This window comes from Capricornis sumatraensis, chromosome 2 (assembly GCF_032405125.1).
Source record: "Capricornis sumatraensis isolate serow.1 chromosome 2, serow.2, whole genome shotgun sequence".
In the NCBI taxonomy this organism is placed as follows: Eukaryota; Metazoa; Chordata; class Mammalia; order Artiodactyla; family Bovidae; genus Capricornis; species Capricornis sumatraensis.
The window spans coordinates 82,071,779-82,091,115 of NC_091070.1; the positions used below are offsets into that span (position 1 = coordinate 82,071,779).

At 37.8% G+C, this 19,337-nt stretch overlaps 1 protein-coding gene across 1 annotated transcript in view; it reads left to right on the forward strand.

Annotated features, from left to right (window-relative positions):
* The window catches only part of MYO9A (myosin IXA), a 183,603-nt gene extending 164,266 nt beyond the window's left edge, over window positions 1–19,337 (forward strand). The window contains exons 39-41 of the mRNA XM_068964194.1: window positions 15,619–15,821; window positions 18,055–18,197; window positions 18,874–19,337. Coding sequence (XP_068820295.1) covers window positions 15,619–15,821; window positions 18,055–18,197; window positions 18,874–19,337 — 810 coding nt within the window. The remainder of the gene's footprint in view (window positions 1–15,618; window positions 15,822–18,054; window positions 18,198–18,873) is intronic.

Consider the following 19,337-nt stretch of genomic DNA (forward strand, 5'->3'; position numbering starts at 1 on the left):
TAACCATTCTGACAGGTGTGAGGTGATACCTCACTGTAGTTTTGTCTTGCATTTCTCTGATGATAGTGATGTCCTGCATCTTTTCTTGAGTCTTTGGGCCATCTATATTTTGTCTTTGGAAAAAACGTCTATGTGGGTGCTCTGCTCATTTTTTAATTGGGTTGTTTGTTGTTTAAAGTTGAGTTGTATGAGTTCTTTGAGTATTTTGGATATTAACTCCTTGTTAGATATATAATTTGCAAATATCTTCTCACATTCATTAGGCTACCTTTTAATTTTGTTGATAACTTCCTTTGCTGTACAAAAGCTTTTTATTTTGATGTAGTCTCAGTTGTTTATTTTTGCTTTTGTTTCCCTTGCCTAAGGAGACATATCCAAAAAAATATTAACACCAATGTCAAAGAGTGTACTGCCTATGTTTTCTTCTAGGAGTTTCAGGTCTTACTTTTAAAGCTTTAATGCATTTTGTATTTATTTTTGTATATGGTTTGAGAAAGTTTTATTCTTTTGCGTGTACCTGTCCAGTTGTCCCAACAATTTATTGAAGAAGCTATCTTTTCCTCTTGTATATCCTTGCCTTCTTTGTTGTAGATTAATTAACTATAAGCATGAGTTTATTTCTGGGTACTCTATATCTATTCTATTGATCTATATGTCTGTTTTACAGTGCCAAACTGTTTTGGTCATTGTAGCTTTGCAGTAAATTTTGAAATTAGGGAATGTGATACTTCCAGTTTTGTTTTTCTTTCTCAAGATTGGTTTGGCTTTTGGAATATTCTGTGTTTTCATACAGATTTTAGACTTATTTGTTCTAGTTCTGTGAAAATTTTCTTAGGTCTTTTGATAGGGATTATATTGAATCTGTAGATTGCCTTGGATAGTGTGGTGATACTAACAATATAAATTCTTCCAGTCCATGAACATGGTATTTGGTTTGCCAAAAAGTTCTTTGGTTTTTTAAGTAAAAATAAAAGACACATCTTTAATTTTCACCAAAAACTTTATTGAACAACACATTTGCTATTTTGTTCCACTACTTTCTGCCATTTTACAGGCAACTTCATAATTCCATCTTGCCAAAACTTGTTATCTTCTTGAGCAAAGATTCCAGATGTTTTTCATGAAGCGCTGCCTTCAGTTGGTCTAATTGGGAGCAGTACTTGTTGGAATTAATGGTTTTCTAGAAGGAGTTCAATACAGAGCACTCACTTCCAGTCCCACTATATACACTACATCACTTTCTTTGGATGAAGACCAGCATTTGGTATGGTGGTGGTGGTTCATTTCACTTGCTCCACAAACTCTTCCATCCCACATTATTGTACAGTGTACACATCATCCATCACATCACATCCATCACAATTTGTTTTAAAAACTGCATATTTTCTTTATGTTTCAGGAGAGAATTGCATGCAGAAATACAGTCAAGAAGCATTTTTTTTTTTTTGCTTAACTTATGTGGAATGCAACATCAAAGTGATTTGCCAAGCTGGTGCAAATGATTTCCAGTGTTTGATTTAGATATTTGAGTATGTCAGCTATCTCCTGCATGGTATAACTTGATTATTCTCAATTAATGTGTCTGATCACTGTCAACTTCAACTGGTCTACCTGACTATGGAGCTTAACTGCCCTTTCAGATGAAAAATGTTATCAGCTCCACCTTTTCTACAAAAATGGAAACAAATACATAATGGGAAGTGGAAAAGGATATATCTTCAGGGGAAAAAACAGGAACAAAATGAAAAAGGGGAGCAAAAGGAAAACAGACTGAAGTGGCTACCCAAGAAACTAAAAACACTCACCTTAGGGTAACACAGAAACTGAAACCAAATGTGACCAAATTAATATAATTTATCAAGTCAGTGGGCCCTATATTGTACATCTTGTACAATCTAGAATTATTTTTAAGTCAGTTTTTTAGACTTTTCATTTTATATTGGAGTATAGCTGATTAACAATGCTGTGATAGTTTCAAGTGAACAGCAGAGGGACTCAGCCATGCATATACATGTATCTATTTTCCCCCAAACTCCCCTCCCATCCAGGCTGCCGCATAACATTGAGCAGAGTTCTCTGTGCTATAACAGTAAGACTGTGTTGGCTATCCATGTAAAATACAGCAGTGTATATATGTTGCATTTTTTTAAGTGCACTCTTTATACATGTGTTTTGGTTTTTTCTTTCTTCTCCCAGTGTGTTATATGCTTAGTTACTCAATCATGTCCAACTCTTTGCAACCCCGTGGACTATAGCCCACCAGGCTCCTCTCTCCATTAGGATTCTTCAGGCAAGGATACTGGAATGTGTTGCCATGCCCTCCTCCAGGAGACCTTCCCAAGCCAGGGATCGAACCCAGGTTCTCCCCCTTTGCAGGTGGATTCTTTACCATCTGAGCCACCAGGGAAGCCCCCCAGTGTATATAGTGAGATTTAATTGACATATAACATTGTGTAAGTTTAAGGTGTACAGTGTGATGATTTGATATATGTATATATTATGAAATGATTATCATAATGAGATTAGTTAACATATTCATTACTTCATATAGTTGCTTCTTTTATTTATTTTTGCTGTTGACAACATTTGAGATTTATTCTGTTAGCAGCATTTAAATATGCAGTACAGTATTGTTAACTATAGTCAGCATGCTGTACATTATATTCCCAGAACTTATTCATCTTATAACTGGAAATTTGTACCCTTTGACCACTGTCACCCATTTTCCCCTGGAAACCACCCATCTACTCTGTTTCCATGAGTTCAATTACAAATATGTTTTTTAAGAAGAAGGGAATTCCACCTCCTCTCATTTTGAAAGAGTGAAATCAAGTGCTAGTTTATTTTTATTTACAAACTGAAAATAGTTAACTCTCCATAAGCATAGTAATGTCTTACACCGGATCCTTGATCTTGGCTTTCTGTCATAATTACTTTTCCTAGTAACTGTTGATAAGAGGTTGGAAATCTGAATATTGTGTATGATATTATATCATGGATTAGTGAGACTTTAGACTTAATACTCATCAGCACTTAAAAATAACTGTAGTTAAAAATCTTAATTTTAGAAATAGTTTTCTTTAAAGTTTAAGCTGAAAAGTCACTGGGATAACTGTTCAGAAAAGGATTTACAATATGTTTTTATAGATCTTTCAGTAAGCGTGGTAAGGTATACATTGTTAATGAACTATGTGATCAATCAAAACCAATGAAATCCCTATTATGATAGAAAAATATACTCTGATCGTGGAGTAGAGGAGGTCTTTCTATTATATAAAACCATTAAAACTTGATAGGTTCATTGGCATTGTTATCAAGTTATGCATGACAAAATGATGATAGCAAAGCAAAAGGGAAATAATATACCTTAGGAAATATTTACTATAAATAAATAGGAGAAAGACCAGCTATCTAGTGGAAAATGAACAAAGGTTACTATAAACCACTTCTTGGAGTGTTAACTGCTCTTTCCAGGGAGTCCAGGAGGTCAAATCTGTTTTTATCATCAGTTCAGTTCAGGTCAGTCGCTCAGTCGTGTCCAGCTCTTTGCGACCACATGAATCGCAGCACTCAGGCCTCCCTGTCCATCACCAACTCCTGGAGTTCACTCAGACTCACATCCATCGAGTCAGTGATGCCATCCAGCCATCTCATCCTCTGTCATCCCCTTCTCCTCCTACCCCCAATCCCTCCAAGCATCAGAGTCTTTTCCAATGAGGCAACTCTTTGCATGAGGTGGCCAGAGTACTGGAGTTTCAGCTTTAGCATCGTTCCTTCCAAAGAAATCCCAGGGCTGATCTCCTTTAGAATGGACTGGTTGGATCTCCTTGCAGTCCAAGGGACTCTCAAGAGTCTTCTCCAACACCACAGTTCAAAAGCATCAATTCTTCGGCGCTCAGCCTTCTTCACAGTCCAACTCTCACATCCATACATGACCACAGGAAAAACCATAGCCTTGACTAGACGGACCTTAGTCGGCAAAGTAATGTCTCTGCTTTTGAATATGCTATCTAGGTTGGTCATAACTTTTCTTCCAAGGAGCAAGCGTCTTTTAATTTCATGGCTGCAGTCACCATCTGCAGTGATTTTGGAGCCCAAAAAAATAAAGTCTGACACTGCTTCCATTGTTTCCCCATCTATTTCCCATGAAGTGATGGGACTGGATGCCATGATCTTCATTTTCTGAATGTTGAGCTTTAGGCCAACTTTTTCACTTTCCTCTTTCACTTTCATCAAGAGGCTTTTTAGCTCCTCTTCACTTTCTGCCATAAGGGTGGTGTCATCTGCATATCTGAGGTGATTGGTATTTCTCTCGGCAATCTTGATTCCAGCTTGTGTTTCTTCCAGTCCAGCGTTTCTCATGATGTACTCTGCATAGAAGTTAAATAAGCAGGGTGACAATATACAGCCTTGACATACTCCTTTTCCTATTTGGAACCAGTCTGTTGTTCCATATCCAGTTCTAACTGCTGCTTCCTGACCTGCATACAGATTTCTCAAGAGGCAGGTCAGGTGGTCTGGTATTCCCATCTCTTTCAGAATTTTCCACAGTTGATTGTGATCCACACAGTCAAAGGCTTTGGCATAGTCAATAAAGCAGAAATAGATGTTTTTCTGGAACTCTCTTGCTTTTTTCATGATTCAACAGATGTTAGCAATTTGATCTCTGGTTCCTCTGCCTTTTCTAAATCCAGCTTGAACATCAGGGAGTTCGCAGTTCATGTATTGCTGAAGCCTGGCTTGGAGAATTTTGAGCATTACTTTACTAGCATGTGAGATGAGTGCAATTGTGTGGTAGTTTGAGCATTCTTTGGCATTGCCTTTCTTTGGGATTGGAATGAAAACTGACCTTTTCCAGTCCTGTGGCCACTGCTGAGTTTTCCAGATTTGCTGGCATATTGAGTGCAGCACTTTGACAGCATCATCTTTCAGGATTTGAAACAGCTCAACTGGAATTCCATCACCTCCACTAGCTTTGTTCATAATGATGCTTTCCAAGGCCCACTTGACTTCACATTCCAGGATGTCTGGCTCTAGATTAGTGATCACACCATCATGATTATCTGGGTCGTGAAGATCTTTTTTGTACAGTTATTCTGTGTATTCTTGCCACCTCTTCTTAATATCTTCTGCTTCTGTTAGGTCCACACCATTTCTGTCCTTTATCAAGCCCATCTTTGTGGGAAATGTTCCCTTGGTATCTCTAATTTTCTTGAAGAGCTCTCTAGTCTTTCCCTTTCTGTTGTTTTCCTCTATTTGTTTGCATTGATCGCTGAAGAAGGCTTTCTTATCTCTCCTTGCTATTCTTTTCAACTCTGCATTCAGATGCTTTTATCTTTCCTTTTCTCCTTTGCTTTTTGTCTCTCTTCTTTCCACAGCTATTTGTAAGGCCTTCCCAGACAGCCATTTTGCTTTTCTGCATTTCTTTTCCATGGGGATGGTCTTGATCCCTGTCTCCTGTGCAATGTCACGAACCTCATTCCATAGTTCATCAGGCATTCTGTCTATCAGATCTAGGCCCTTAAATCTATTTCTCACTTCACTGTATAATCATAAGGGATTTGATTTAGGTCATACCTGAATGGTCTAGCGGTTTTCCCTACTTTCTTCAATTTGAGTCTGAATTTGGTAATAAGGAGTTCATGATCTGAGCCACAGTCAGCTCCTGGTCTTGTTTTTGTTGACTGTATAGAGGTTCTCCATCTTTGGCTGCAAAGAATATAATCAATCTGATTTCAGTGTTGACCATCTGGTGATGTCCATGTGTGTTTTTATCATAATGCAGAGTAAATATTTGCCTTTTTCAGTCTGTTGAGTGTAAAAGAGCAATTATGAGAAAAAAAAAAAACACTCAAAAAGAACATATAGTAAATGTTGCTACAAAAAAAAACTCATTAAAAAACTGATTTGTGCTTATTATGGAAAAATTGGAAGGTACAGAAAAGTATGGAGAATAAAGGATATTATTCCACTTGGGAAATACCTTGATATATTTGCAGATTTTAAGAGAACCTGTGATATACTTGTTTATGGCCTAGTTCTTACTTAACCCAGTATTAACATTTTCCCATGTTTCTAAAAGCTCTATGTAATTAACTTTAAAATTTACTTTCTCTGACCTTGTAAGAGAATTCTGGGCTGTAGGAGTTCTTTCTTAATCTTTATTTAATGCTATCTTAAGAGAGATCATACCTAGAAAGATTGTCTGATTTTCTTCATCTCTGTTAAGTAATTCTTAACTAACCCATTGTGAGGTACTTAGGTGGCCAGGTGATGGTATGAACTCAGAACGCAGGCAGCTGTTTTATTGAATACTGGGAAGTGAATACTAGGGATAAGCTCACATTTTTTCCAGCTCCCTGAGGCTTTTATATCACATAAAGTTTTAGTCGTTCATTTGGCTTCATTAAAATAGTCAAAATCATAAGTAATGAGATGTCTTGGAGTTTATAATGTGATCCTGACCAGTCACAATGAACTTTAACACTCAAAACCCTATTCTCTGCCTCCATTCCACAATGCTGTCTTTATCTGGAGTCATCCTCTGTTAAATTGGCAGACTGATTTTTTTTTTTAATTGGAAGCTGATTACTTTACAATACTGTGATGGTTTTTGCCATATATAGACATGAATCCGCCACAAGTGCATGTGTGTCCCCCCATCCTGAGCGCACCCCCGCCCAACCTCCCTCCCCACCCTATCCCTCTGGGTTGTCCCAGTGCACTGGCTCTGAGTGCCCTGCTTCCTGCACTGAACTTGCACTGGTCATCTGTTTCACATATGGTAATATACATGTTTCAGTGCTATTCTCACAAATCATCCCACCCTCGCCTTCTCCCACAGAGTCCAAAAGTCTCTTCTTTACATCTGTGTCTCTTTTGCCATCTTGTATATATGGTCGTTGTTACCATCTTTCTAAATTCTATATGTATGCATTAATATACTGTATTGGTGTTATCTTTCTGTATACTTCTGTATATTTCACTGTATATAACAGCCTCCAGTTTCATCCACCTCATTAGAACTGACTCAAATGTATTCTTTTTTATAGCTAAGTAATATTCCATTTTGTATATGTACCACAACTTCCTTATCCATTTGTCCACCAATGGACATCTAGGTTGCTTCCACGTCCTAGCTATTGTAAACAGTACTGCAGTGAACATTGAATACATGTGCCTCTTTCAGTTCTGGTTTCCTTGGTATGTGTGCCCAGCAGCGGGATTGCTGGGTCGTATGGCAGTTCTGTTTCCAGTTTTTTAGGGAATCTCCACACTGTTCTCCATAGCGGCTATACTAGTTTGCATTCCCACCAATAGTGTAAGAGGGTTCCCTTTTCTCCACATCCTCTCTAGCCTTTATTGTTTGTAGACTTTTTGATGACAGCCATTCTGACTGGCGTGAGTTGGCACCTCATTTTGGTTTTGATTTGCATTTATCTGTTAATGAGTGATGTTGAGCATCTTTTCATGTGTTTCTTAGCCATCTCCAGTGAACTCCATGGCAGCCCACACTAGTATACTTGCCTGGACAAACCCTGTGGACAGAGGAGCCTGGTGGACTACAGTCCTTGGGGTCACAAAGAGTCGGACACGACTGAGCAACAAAGCACATTAGCCATCATATGTCTTCTTTGGAGAAATGTCTGTTCAGTTCTTTGGCCCACTTTTTGATTGGATCATTCATTTATCTGGTATTGATCTGCATGAGCTGCTTGTATATTTTGGAGATTAATTCTTTATCAGTTGTTTCATTTGCTATTATTTTCTCCCATTCTGAAGGCTGCCTTTTTTTTTACCTTGATCATAGTATCCTTCATTGCACAAAAACTTTCAAGTTTAATTAGGTCCCATTTGTCTATTTTTGTTTTTATTTCCATTACTCTGGGAGGTGGATCATAGAGGATCTTGCTGTGATTTATGTCAAAGAGTGTTCTGCCTATGTTTTCTTCTAAGAGTTTTATAGTTTCTGTTCTTACATTTAGATCTTTAATCCATTTGAAGTTTATTTTTGTGTATGGTGATAGACAGCATTCTGGGTTCATTCTTTTACAGGTGGTTGACCAGTTTTCCTATTACCACTTGTTAAAGAGATTGTCTTTTCTCCATTGTATATTTTTGTTGCCTTTTTCAAAGATAAGGTGTCCATAGGTTTGTGGATTTATCTCTGGGTTTTCTGTTTTGTTCTGTTGATCTATATTTCTGTCTTTGTGCCAGTACCATACTGTCTTGATGACTGTAGCTTTGTAGTATAGTTTGAAGTCAGGAAGGTTGATTCCTCCAGTTCCATTTTTCTTTTTCAAGATTGCTTTGTCTATTGGAGGTTTTTTGTGTTTCCATACATATGGTGAAATTTGATCCTTTGTTTTGAGGGCTTTCATAACATATTCCTCACTTCTTGATCCCAGAACTAAAAGTGGAATAGTAATCTTGTCATCCTGATTTTCATCCTGTTGCATGTTTTAGCAGGCATACGTTTGGAAGAATGAGCCTGAATGTCTTTAGAACTACCCTCCACTTTCACCTTGTCATTTGGGCTAGCTCAGCAGTTTCTGTTTCTAAGACAGATCTTCTGAAAAGATAGTACTATTTTGCATAAATAACTAGCTTTGAAGAGGAACTGGCTTTATTGAGAAATATGACACATATAGAAAAGCACGGAGATATATATTATATATACATGTCTTAATGAATTATGAGCATCCATGTACCACCCTTAGGTCAATACAGAACCCCCAGAAGCTCTTATCTTTCTCTTTCCAATCACAATCCTTTCTCTCCCCCCAAAATAGGCAATAATCTGAGTATTATGTTAAGCACTTACTCTGTTTCTTTGTTGTTTTCCCACTAAAATGTGTATCCCTGAGCACTATAGTTCTGTTTTTGAGCTTTATACAAATGGACTCATATAATAGGTATTTTATATCTGATTTATTTCACTCAACCTTATATGTGTAAGACTTGTCCATATTATTGTATTTCATTATAGCACATACTTGTTACTGTAATAGTATTTTAGTGTATGCATATACCAGTTAATCCATTCTAGTGTTGATGGACATTTGGCTTGTGTTTTGGGGAATTATGAGTAATGCTTCTATGAACATTCTGATACATATAATTTTGATGGTGACATGGATGTATTTTTGTGGGGGTTATACAGGAGTGCGATTACTGGGTCACAGGATATATATATATATATATTTTTTTTTTTTCATCCTGAGTCCATAATGCCAAACTTTTTTCCAAAATAGTTGTATTGTACTAGCAAAGTATGAGAGTTCCCAATTGCTTCACTTCCTTCCCAGCTGTTATATTGCCAGATTCTTTAATTTTAACCATTTTAATGGATGTATCGTTAGTTCAGTTCAGTTCAGTCACTCAGTAGTGTCCAACTCTTTGCGACCCCATAAACCGCAGCACACCAGGCCTCCCTGTCCATCACCAACTCACGGAGTCCACCCGAACCCATGTCCATCGAGTTGATGATGCCATCCAACCATCTCATCCTCGGTCGTCCCCTTTTCCTCCTGCCCTCAATCTTTCCCAGCATCAGGGTCTTTTCCGATGAGTCAGCTCTTCACATCAGGCGGCCAAAGTATTGGAATTTCAGCTTCAACATCAGTCCTTCCAATGAACACCCAGGACTGATCTTTAGGATTGACTGGTTGGATCTCCTTGCAGTCCAAGGGACTCTCAAGAGTCTTCTCCAACACCACAGTTCAAAAGCATCAGTTCTTCAGGGCTCAGCTTTCTTTATAGTCCAACTCTCATATCCATACATGATGACTGGAAAAACCATAGCCTTGACCAGACGGACCTTTGTTGGCAAAGTAATGTCTCTGCTTTTTAATATGCTGTCTAGATTGGTCATAACTTTCCTTCCAAGGAATAAGTATCTTTTAATTTCATTGCTGCAATCACCATCTGCAGTGATTTTGTATCATTAGGGTTTCATTTTAAATTTCTGTGTTGTGACTCTAATGTGCTTAAGCACTTTTTCATAAGTATGTTGGCAGTTTGGATATCCTCTTTGATGGAGGACCTGTTCACAACTCTTGTTCATTTTTCTGATGGGGTTGTCTGCCTTCTGATTTGAAAGAGTTCTTAATGGATTCTGGATATAAGCCCTTTATTGATTACTTCCGTTGCGTAATTTCTTCTTCCACTATTAAAGGTGTCTTTCATTGAACAGGATGTTCTTAATTTTAATGTAGCCTAACTTACCAGTCTTTTTCTTTAGATTAGTACTTTTAGGGTCATGTTTAAGAACTTTTTTCCCAATCTTAAGTTATGAAGATAATCTTTATTATTATCATGTACAAGCTTTATTATTTTGCCTTTCACATTTAAGTGTATAATCCACCTGAAAATATTTTTGTATGTGTTATAATGTAGGGAGTGGTCTTTATATTCATGGATCTCTTTCTAGTCTATTTTTGACTATCTTTGTATCAATACCACTATTTCAATTAGTATAGCTTTCTAAAAATACCTGCTAGAACAAGTCTCTCTACCTTCTTCAGTAGTGTTTTGACTATTCTTGGCTCTGTATATATTGCCATATAAATTATAGAATCAGCTTCACAAAAATTGTCATGGGATTTTTATTGAGATTGATTTGTAGTATGTTTAGAATTTTTGCACCTGTGTTTGAGTAAAATTGTCCCTTAATAGACTTTCCTTTTAATGTCCTATGTATTAATATCTAGTTTATGCTGGCCTCTAAAAATGAGTTGGAGAGAGTAGTCCTTTTTTATAATTTTTGTTTATTTATGGATGTGCTGGGTCTTCATTGCTGTGTGGCTTTTCTTTCTCTAGTTTTGGCAAGCAGGAGAGTAGTCCTTATTTTTAATTCTGTGGAAGAATTTGTGTTTTATTTCTTCTTGTTTACTGGTGAAATCATCTAAGCTTCCAGTTTTCTCTCTATAAAGATTTTATTTATAGATTGTTTATAAAATTAATCAAACTTTTTTATTTCCTTGACAGTATTAGTTATTTGGACTTTTGTAGAAATTTCTCCACTTTGTATAAAATTTCAGATTTATTAACATAGAGTTGTTCATAGTAGCCTCTTATCTTTTTCATGTCTACTAGATTTGGATAATGCCCCCTTTTTCATTCCTGCTTTTGGTTATTTGTGATTTCTTTCTTTCTTATCAATTTTGCCAGCATTTAAAATTCTTTATTAGTTGTTTCAAAGAGCTGCGTTTGCCTTTGGCCCTCTTTTTTCTAGTGTCTATTTACTCTTTATTTCCTTTTTTTCACCTTGGGTTTATTTTGTTCTTCTTTCCCCAGTTTTCAAAAATAGGTACCTTTTTTCTAAAGTTTTCTAAAGTAGTTACCTTTTTAATTTTTAACCTTTTTTTCCTAATGTATAGAAAAGCTTATACTTTTAAGATCAACAGGGTTAAACTGTATCCCACAGATTTTTATATTGTTGTTTAGTTCAAAGACTTTTTAAATTCTTGTTGTGATTTCTTTTTTGGCTATGGGTATTTTAGAAGTTTATCTCTTTTTCTTTTTTAAAATTTTATTCAAGTATAGTTGATTTACAGTGTTGTGTTAATTTCTGCCATACAGCAGAATGACTCACTTACACACATATATCATTCTCATAGTCTTTTCCATTATGGTATTATCACAGAATACTGAATATAGTTCCCTGAGCTATACAGTAGGGCTTTGTTATTTATCCATTCTATATATAATAGTTTATATCTGCTAACCCCAAACTCCTAATCCATCTCTCCCTCACTCTCCCCCTTGGCAACCTCAAGTCTGTGCTATGTGTCTGGTTTCTGTTTCATAGATAAGTTCATTTGTGTCGTATTTTAGATTCCACATATAAGTGATGTCATATGACATTTGTTTTTCTCTTTCTGACTTATTTCATTTAGTATGATAGTCTCTAGGTCCATCCATCTTGCTGCAAATTCCATTATTCATATATGTATCACATCTTCTTGATGCATAGATATCTGTTTCTTAAATTCTGCATACATAGGGATTTTTAGTTTTCTCTTTGTAATTGTACTATCAGAAAACTTACTTTAAATTACTTTAAAGGTCAGATAAACTGTTTCAATCCTGGGAAATTTATTATTGTCTTTGCTGTGTATGCTTTAAAATATCCTGTAGTTGTTAGGTCATGAATTCTATATGTCTATTAGATAACTTGTGCTTATTAAGTTGTTTAGGTCTATTACTTTACTGATTTGTGTGTATAGACTTGTTTTCTCTGTGCTGACATGGTATGTCTTTTACTCCTGCGTTTTTGCTTTCAGCCTTCCTGAATTTTGAATATTTTATATCCATGCCTTGTAAACTTACTATAGTTGAATTTTCTTTTTTAAAAATACAGTCTGATAATCTTCAGGTTTTAACTAAAGCATTTGATCTACTTAATTTAATGTAATCACTGATACATTTGGATTTAAATCTACTGTTTTATTTTGTGCTTTTAATTTTTCCTACCTGATATATGTTTTGTTTCTTTCTTGACTGTCTTGTTCTTTTTTTCCTTTTTCTTTTGACTACATATTGTATTCAATTTTTTCCTTAGTTTTAAAGTTTTATACTTTTTTACTCTTCTTTTAGTTTTCAACCTAAAGATTACAACAGACATCTGTGATTTATCAAAGTCAGTTGGTGCTTTTATTTTTTTCTTGGATAGGGCAAGGTCTTTAATATGCTTTAGCTATTGTATGATATATTGCTGTTGTTGTTATGCAGATGTTTTAAATTACCTGTATTTTAAATGCAATATATTATCCTTAGGTTTTATGAAAATTCATCTAGACTTACATCATTACTGCTCTCACTGCTCTTCATTTCTTTCTCCTTGACTTTTCTTTTCGGGTCATTTTCTGTCTGCCCTTCCTTTAGTGCAGATCTGCTGGTGGCAGATTTCCTATCTTAGGATGTCTGAAAATGTCTTTATTTAAACTCCATTCTTGAAGGCTGCTTTTGCAATGTATAGAAGTCTAGACAGGCAGTTACTTTTTCCTTTCCTCCTTTGGAAGTACTATTTGTTGCTTTCTGACTTCCATTTTTTCTGTTGAAAAGTAAGCCTTGAATCAAATAGTTGCTTCTTTGTTGCAGATACATTTTTTTTTTTCTGACTTCTTGTTAGATTTTTCTCTTGCCTTTAATTTTTAGCAGCTGTCTCTAGGTATGGTATGGTATGGACTTCTTTTTATTGGACTGGCCAAAAAGTTCGCTCGGGCTTTTCCTATAACATCAGATGGAAGGACCCAAATGAACTTTTTGGCCAACCCAGTGTTTATCTTTCCTAGAGGTTGAAGATTTTCTGCAGTCAGTAGGTTGATATCTTTAATTGGTTTTGAAAGATGTTATGCTATTATTTCTTTGGTATTTCTCCTATAGGATCTCTCTTTTCTCCTAGTAGTCTTTTTGCATATGGTAGATCTTTTTATTGTGTCCTCTTTATCTTCTTTATTGAATTTTTGTAGGAAAAAATGTGTTTTGTTTTCTCTGATTCTTTATATTTTCTTCTGACCTATTCCAGTCCACTAGTTAAACTATGTCTTTCCATGTCTTTCAGTGTGGTTACTTTAAGTCTGTTCTGAAAGTCACAATATCTGGTGTCATTGAGGGTTTCTGTTGTTTTTACTGGTTTCCATTTACATTGTCTTGTCTCTTTTTGTGCTTAGTTACCTTTTATTGTATGTGAGCAAAGTATTTTTAAAAATTATTTGTAAAAATATTTTGAAACCTAAGATGGTATTACTTTCCTCCAGTGTTTTCATTGTTTTCTGCCAGGTTCTAGGACACTAGCAATCTGAGATTATGTGAATCCAATTTTAGGGATTACAGTTTTTTTTGAACCATTCAGACAACTTGAAGCTAGCCTGCAGTATCTGCAATGACTATAATAATTTCAATTTACAAACCTTAGGGGTCCCAGCATCAGGCATGCATGGAGTCCACACTCAACACCCGACTACAGCTCACACCCTTGCCTGGTCTGGACTATTATTCTTACCCCAGGGCTTGGCAATTTTTTTATAAAGGACCATAGCCTAAATACTTGAGGCTTTGTGGAACATGGAAGCTGTTGCAACTATCAGTGCTACCGTTATTCTGCAGAAGAGCCATAGACAATGCATGAATTAATGAGCAGAAAAGTATTTCAGTAAAGCCTCATTTACAAAATCTGACATTAGGACACATTTGGCCCAAGGGCCGTGTTTTGCTGACTCCTGCTGTAGTCTGTCAGAAGCTCTGTTCAGACTCTCATCTGCCTCTTCTTAAATATAAAGTAGCTCTGAATACTGGGCCAACCTCTCTTTGGTCTGCCTTGTTAACTCTGTAGTGCCTTCAAGAATCTGTTAGGTTTTTATGTTTGGTCCAGTTGTTCTTAGCAGGAGGTTTAATTGTCATTATCAGAGGCTAAAGTTACATACAAAGTAACCAATTAAAACAATGAGATTTTTCCCCCTCTGATCTCAAGAAGGAAGTTTCTTGAGTTGTTCTTAGAGAATATCTCTCACTAACACCCTATAATATATAAATGATATTTAAAAAAACAACTGAGTTTTAGGACCTGTTTTGTATAGTCTTCCTATAGAGCAGTGTTGTCCCTCAGAACTTTGTTTGATGATAGGGATGCTCTATTTCTGCACTTTTCCTTGTGCTAGTCACTAACCACCTGTGGCTGTTGAACTTTTGAAATCTGGCTCAGATGATTGCAGAGCTAAATTTTTACTTCTGTTTAATTAAAAGTTTTATTGGAGTATACTTGATTTACAGTGTTGTGTTAGTTTCAGGTGTACAGTTAAGTGAATCAGTTACACATATATCCACTCTTTTTACAGATTTTTTTTCCCCATATAGGCCATCACAGAGTATTGAGTAGAGTTCCCTGTGCTGCACAGTAGGTTGTTATTAGTTATCTGTTTTATATATAGTAGTATGCACACATGTCATATACACATATGTCAATTCCAATCTCCCAATTTATCCCTCCCCCACATCCCATTTAACTTTAATTAATTAAAATTTAAATAGCCATGTGTGGATATTTAATTTGCAGGATATTTGCAGGATGTTTTGCAGGAGATAGATTAATAGAAGAATCTCATATCATTATAAAGATTAGGATTGATACATATATACTACCATGTGTAAAACAGCTAGTGGGGAAGTTGCTTTAAAGCACAGGGAGCTTACTTTGGAGCTCTGTGATAACTTAGAGGGGTAGAAGAGTGGAGGAGGGAGGGAGGTTCAAGAGGAAGAGGAATATATGTATACATATAGCTGATTCACTTCATTGTACAGCGGAAAAAACTAATACAACATTGTAAAACAACTATACCTTAGTCAAAAAAGAGAATCTCATCCCAGTACATGGTGTGTTCTTACGCTCCCACCCACCTACCTACCCATTTTTCAGTGCTCTGGCAAGAAATACTTAGCCTAAATGTGTTTGATGGATATGGTATCTCATTAAATATTTTAGGTCTCATAGAATGTTTCCACTTATCCCCACCATTCACCAGGTGTGATGGAAATATTACACTTGTTATCCTAACTGGGCCAAGTAAAACTGATGGAGTCACTCCATTTACCTTTAACATGTATTTTTCTTTGCAGGGCAAGGGGCGTCTTCGTCGAGGAAACTATCCATGTCCATCCTCTCCGGCTGTGGTTCGGTTGCCTTCCATGTCTGATGTCACGGAAGAGACCTTGACTAGTGAGGCGGCCCTGGAGACTGACATCACAGAGCAGCAGCAGGCAGCTATGCAGCAGGAGGAGAGAGTCCTGACCGAGCAGATTGAGAATCTGCAGAAAGAGAAGTGAGTCGCCGGAAGGAAAGCGAGCAACCGTTACCTGTTGCCATTTCCTTCCTCCTGTCCTCTGTTTATTCTTCCTTATTGTGAGTCAGACTCTACATCAGGGTACAGGGGATGTGGAGATGACAAGGACATGCTGTCTGTACTCAGGTAGCAGTATGAAAGTTGTCACCTCAGGGAAGGATGCTCGTGAGCTAGGAGATCTGAAGCTGCTACAGTGGAGATTCTCAAAAGGCTGACTGGACAGGGTGGGTCAGTCTTAGCCCAGATTCCTAACAGGTCACCAGTCTTGGTGACAAATTTTTCTTTTAAAGGAGGAATAAAGATTCCCAGGCTAAGATGGTTCAGAACTCCATAAAGGAACATTATTATATGAAGATCAGTATAACCATGGGGTCAGCAACTGGATGGTCAGGGTAAGGCAGCAACTCTTGGAGGTGCTGCTGGGACACCGGGTAGGGAGATTGGTTGCAGTTTGGGAGAGAGACAAATAACCTCTGCCATCCCTGGAGCAAGGATGGTAACACTACTTGGGTATAATGTGAACATCCTGTGGTTCTCTCTGAAGGTACTGTGTACTGGTTGTCAGTGATGACTCAAGTTTTAAGGGGATTTTTGTTTGTGAGTTCCAGGATCCCAGGTCTGAGAGCTTGATTCATGAGAGATTATGAGTCTTTTGAAGTACTTATTGCTTGTCAGGATTGCTTCTAGAATTTGGACAAGCTGAAAAAGCAGCTAGGGCTCAACTGTGCTGAACATGATAAGGTAAAAATGGTCTACTTTGATGAGCAGCTAGGTATTTGATACAAAAATGATCTGAAAAGAGGAGCTAATTCAGCTTTGATGAAAATGGCATTGGAAGTATTGAAGGATGAATAGGAATTTGCCAGGAAGGTGAAAGTCCCAGAGAAAGGAAAATGTATGAACACAGTCTCAGAGATGTGACTGTACATTGCTTATGACAGCTGTCATTGCAGCAGTGAGTTGTTGGCGAGACTGTCCTTGCAAAGATTGTCCGTGAATCTCAAGCCAGGTATCGGAGGTATTAAAGGATGAACAGTTTAAAGCTGGGTAGAGTGGAAGAGAAGCTAAGAGGGCTCTGAAAAGGAGGAGAATTGATGAAAATGGAGTTACACTTGGAAGGGTAAGGAGGCAGTGGACAGAGTGGAGGAGTGGATCAACAAACTCCAGGGTCTGCCCACTGGGGAAAACTGCCTACATAGAGTGGAGGAAAGGTTATTAGGAATTGCAGATGTAAAGGAACTTTGGTCATAGGGTATTGACATGAGCTTTTAACAAAGATATTGATTAAAATGAATCAGAGTGGTGTCAGGCAGTAGTGCGAAAGTAAGATTAGGAGCCAGGTACCAAAGACTTCAGGGAATGAGGAGGCATGGCTGAGAGGAGGTGAGTGATTGATAAGAAGGAATAGAGAATAGTAGTCTTAAGTGGAGATGGCAAAGGTTTAAAAGGACAGAAGAGGTCAGTCTGTTTTATTTCATTTAGGAGATCCAGAGGTCTCTCCTTGGCCAAAGAAGGTAGAGGATATAGTGTGTAGCAGCTAATAAAATTTTGTAGAAAATAGTTTAAGAGCTGGAAGGAATCCTAGAGACCATCTAGTTTAGTTTAGTCTCTTTGTTTTTGTGGATAAGAAAGTTAAGGTCCATAAAGAGGAAAGTACTTTCCTGATGTATTATGAATGAGTTTAGAGTGAGTTTAGAATCCCAATCTCCTGATTAGCAGCCCAGAGTTCATTTTATCAAAGGATCTTACAGGTTTAGCATCTTCCTCTACCTCACCCTTAGCCCCATTTTAGGTCCCAGCCTTTGCTGTCTTTAACCTTCACTGTGACTGTGACTTGTTGTTCAGTTGCTAAGTCATGTTCAGCTCTTTGCGACCCCATGGACTGCAGCAAGCCAGGCTTCGCTATCCTTCACTATCTCCCTTAGTTTGCTCAAACATATGTCCATTGAGTCAGTGATTCCATCCAACCATCCCATCCTCTGTCATCCCCTTCTCCTTCTGCCTTCAATCTTTCCCAGCATCAGGGTCTTTTCCAATGAGTTGGCTCTTCCCATCAGGTATACAGGTCCTTATCACCACCCTGGAAGGGAACAGTAAGAAATGGGACTGTTTTTGCTACCTAAATTCCTGACATTCACAGAAGGTCTGCTTTCCTGTTGGCTTCCTTCCATTTCTTATCAAATGTTAATGATTTCTTGATTGTATCTTACAGGGAAGAACTAACATTTGAGATGCTTGTCCTGGAACCACGTGCCTCTGATGATGAAACCCTTGAGTCTGAGGCCTCCATAGGGACTGCTGATAGCTCAGAAAATTTGAATATTGAGTCTGAAGGTGCCATCTCTGAGAAATCAGGTAAATGAACATGTTAGACCAAAGACTCCAGATTTGTTTTGCAGAGGAGGAATAAGGATTCCCAAGCAAAGACACTCTCTTTGAAGAAGGCCTTTGACCTTACATGAAAAGATGACAAAGTCCTAAGGAGCTGAAATATACCAGTCCTCCTGAAACTTCTGTATAAATTGTTCATCAGACCAAGCCTTCAGTGTAACATAGTTCTTTTGTAATGTAATGTTTCCTTGTATTTACCACAGAGGAAAGCCAGCAGTCATAGCTCATGTTGTCCTACTGACTCATGACCCATTTTCTAAGGGTAGGTAGTGAGGCCGTGCCCTGCTATGAGATGGAACTGGACCCAAGGAAGTCTTTAACTGCCTGCCATGTCTCCGTGAGATGTGGTATTTACTACATATTCTGGCAGTGTTTTAAATGATGGGGGTGGTTGTAGGCCTCTTCTATTGGCATGGTCCCACTCCAGCTTCCTCAGGGTTAATTCTGAAACTATATGGATGGTGTAGAGATGGGTGGTTAGGTCTTCTTGAGTTGTGACTTTGCCCAAAGCAGGTCACCCTGGACCCTCCAGATCTTAGCCCACCCACTTTCACATGTGAGCAGTGACACCTCTTCATCACATAATGATTTGCTTCAGAGAGAACTGTCATTTACAGCTTTGGTCTCTTTATTGCATTAGAGAGAAGCTTAGCCCTTATCTCTACGAAGGCAGCTGGCAAGTCTGAACCTTCAAGCAGGTTGCGGAAGCAGCTCAAAAAGCAGCAAGACTCACTGGATTCAGTGGACTCTTCAGTCTCTTCTTTATGTTCATCTGGCACTGCATCTTCTCATGGGACCAGAAGGCGATTTCAGATTTATTCCAAATCTCCTTTCTACCGAGCTTCCTCAGCTGGTGAGGCCCTCGGGATGGAAGGGCCATCGGGCCAGACCAAATCCCTAGAAGACAAGCCTCAGTTCATCAGCAGAGGAACCTTCAACCCTGAAAAGGGCAAACAAAAATTAAAGAATGTGAAAAACTCACCTCAGAAAACCAAAGAGACCCCAGAGGGGATAGTTGTGTCTGGCCGCAGGAAAACTGTGGACCCAGACTGCAGCTCGGCCCAACAGCTAGCTCTCTTTGGGAATAATGAGTTTATGGTCTGA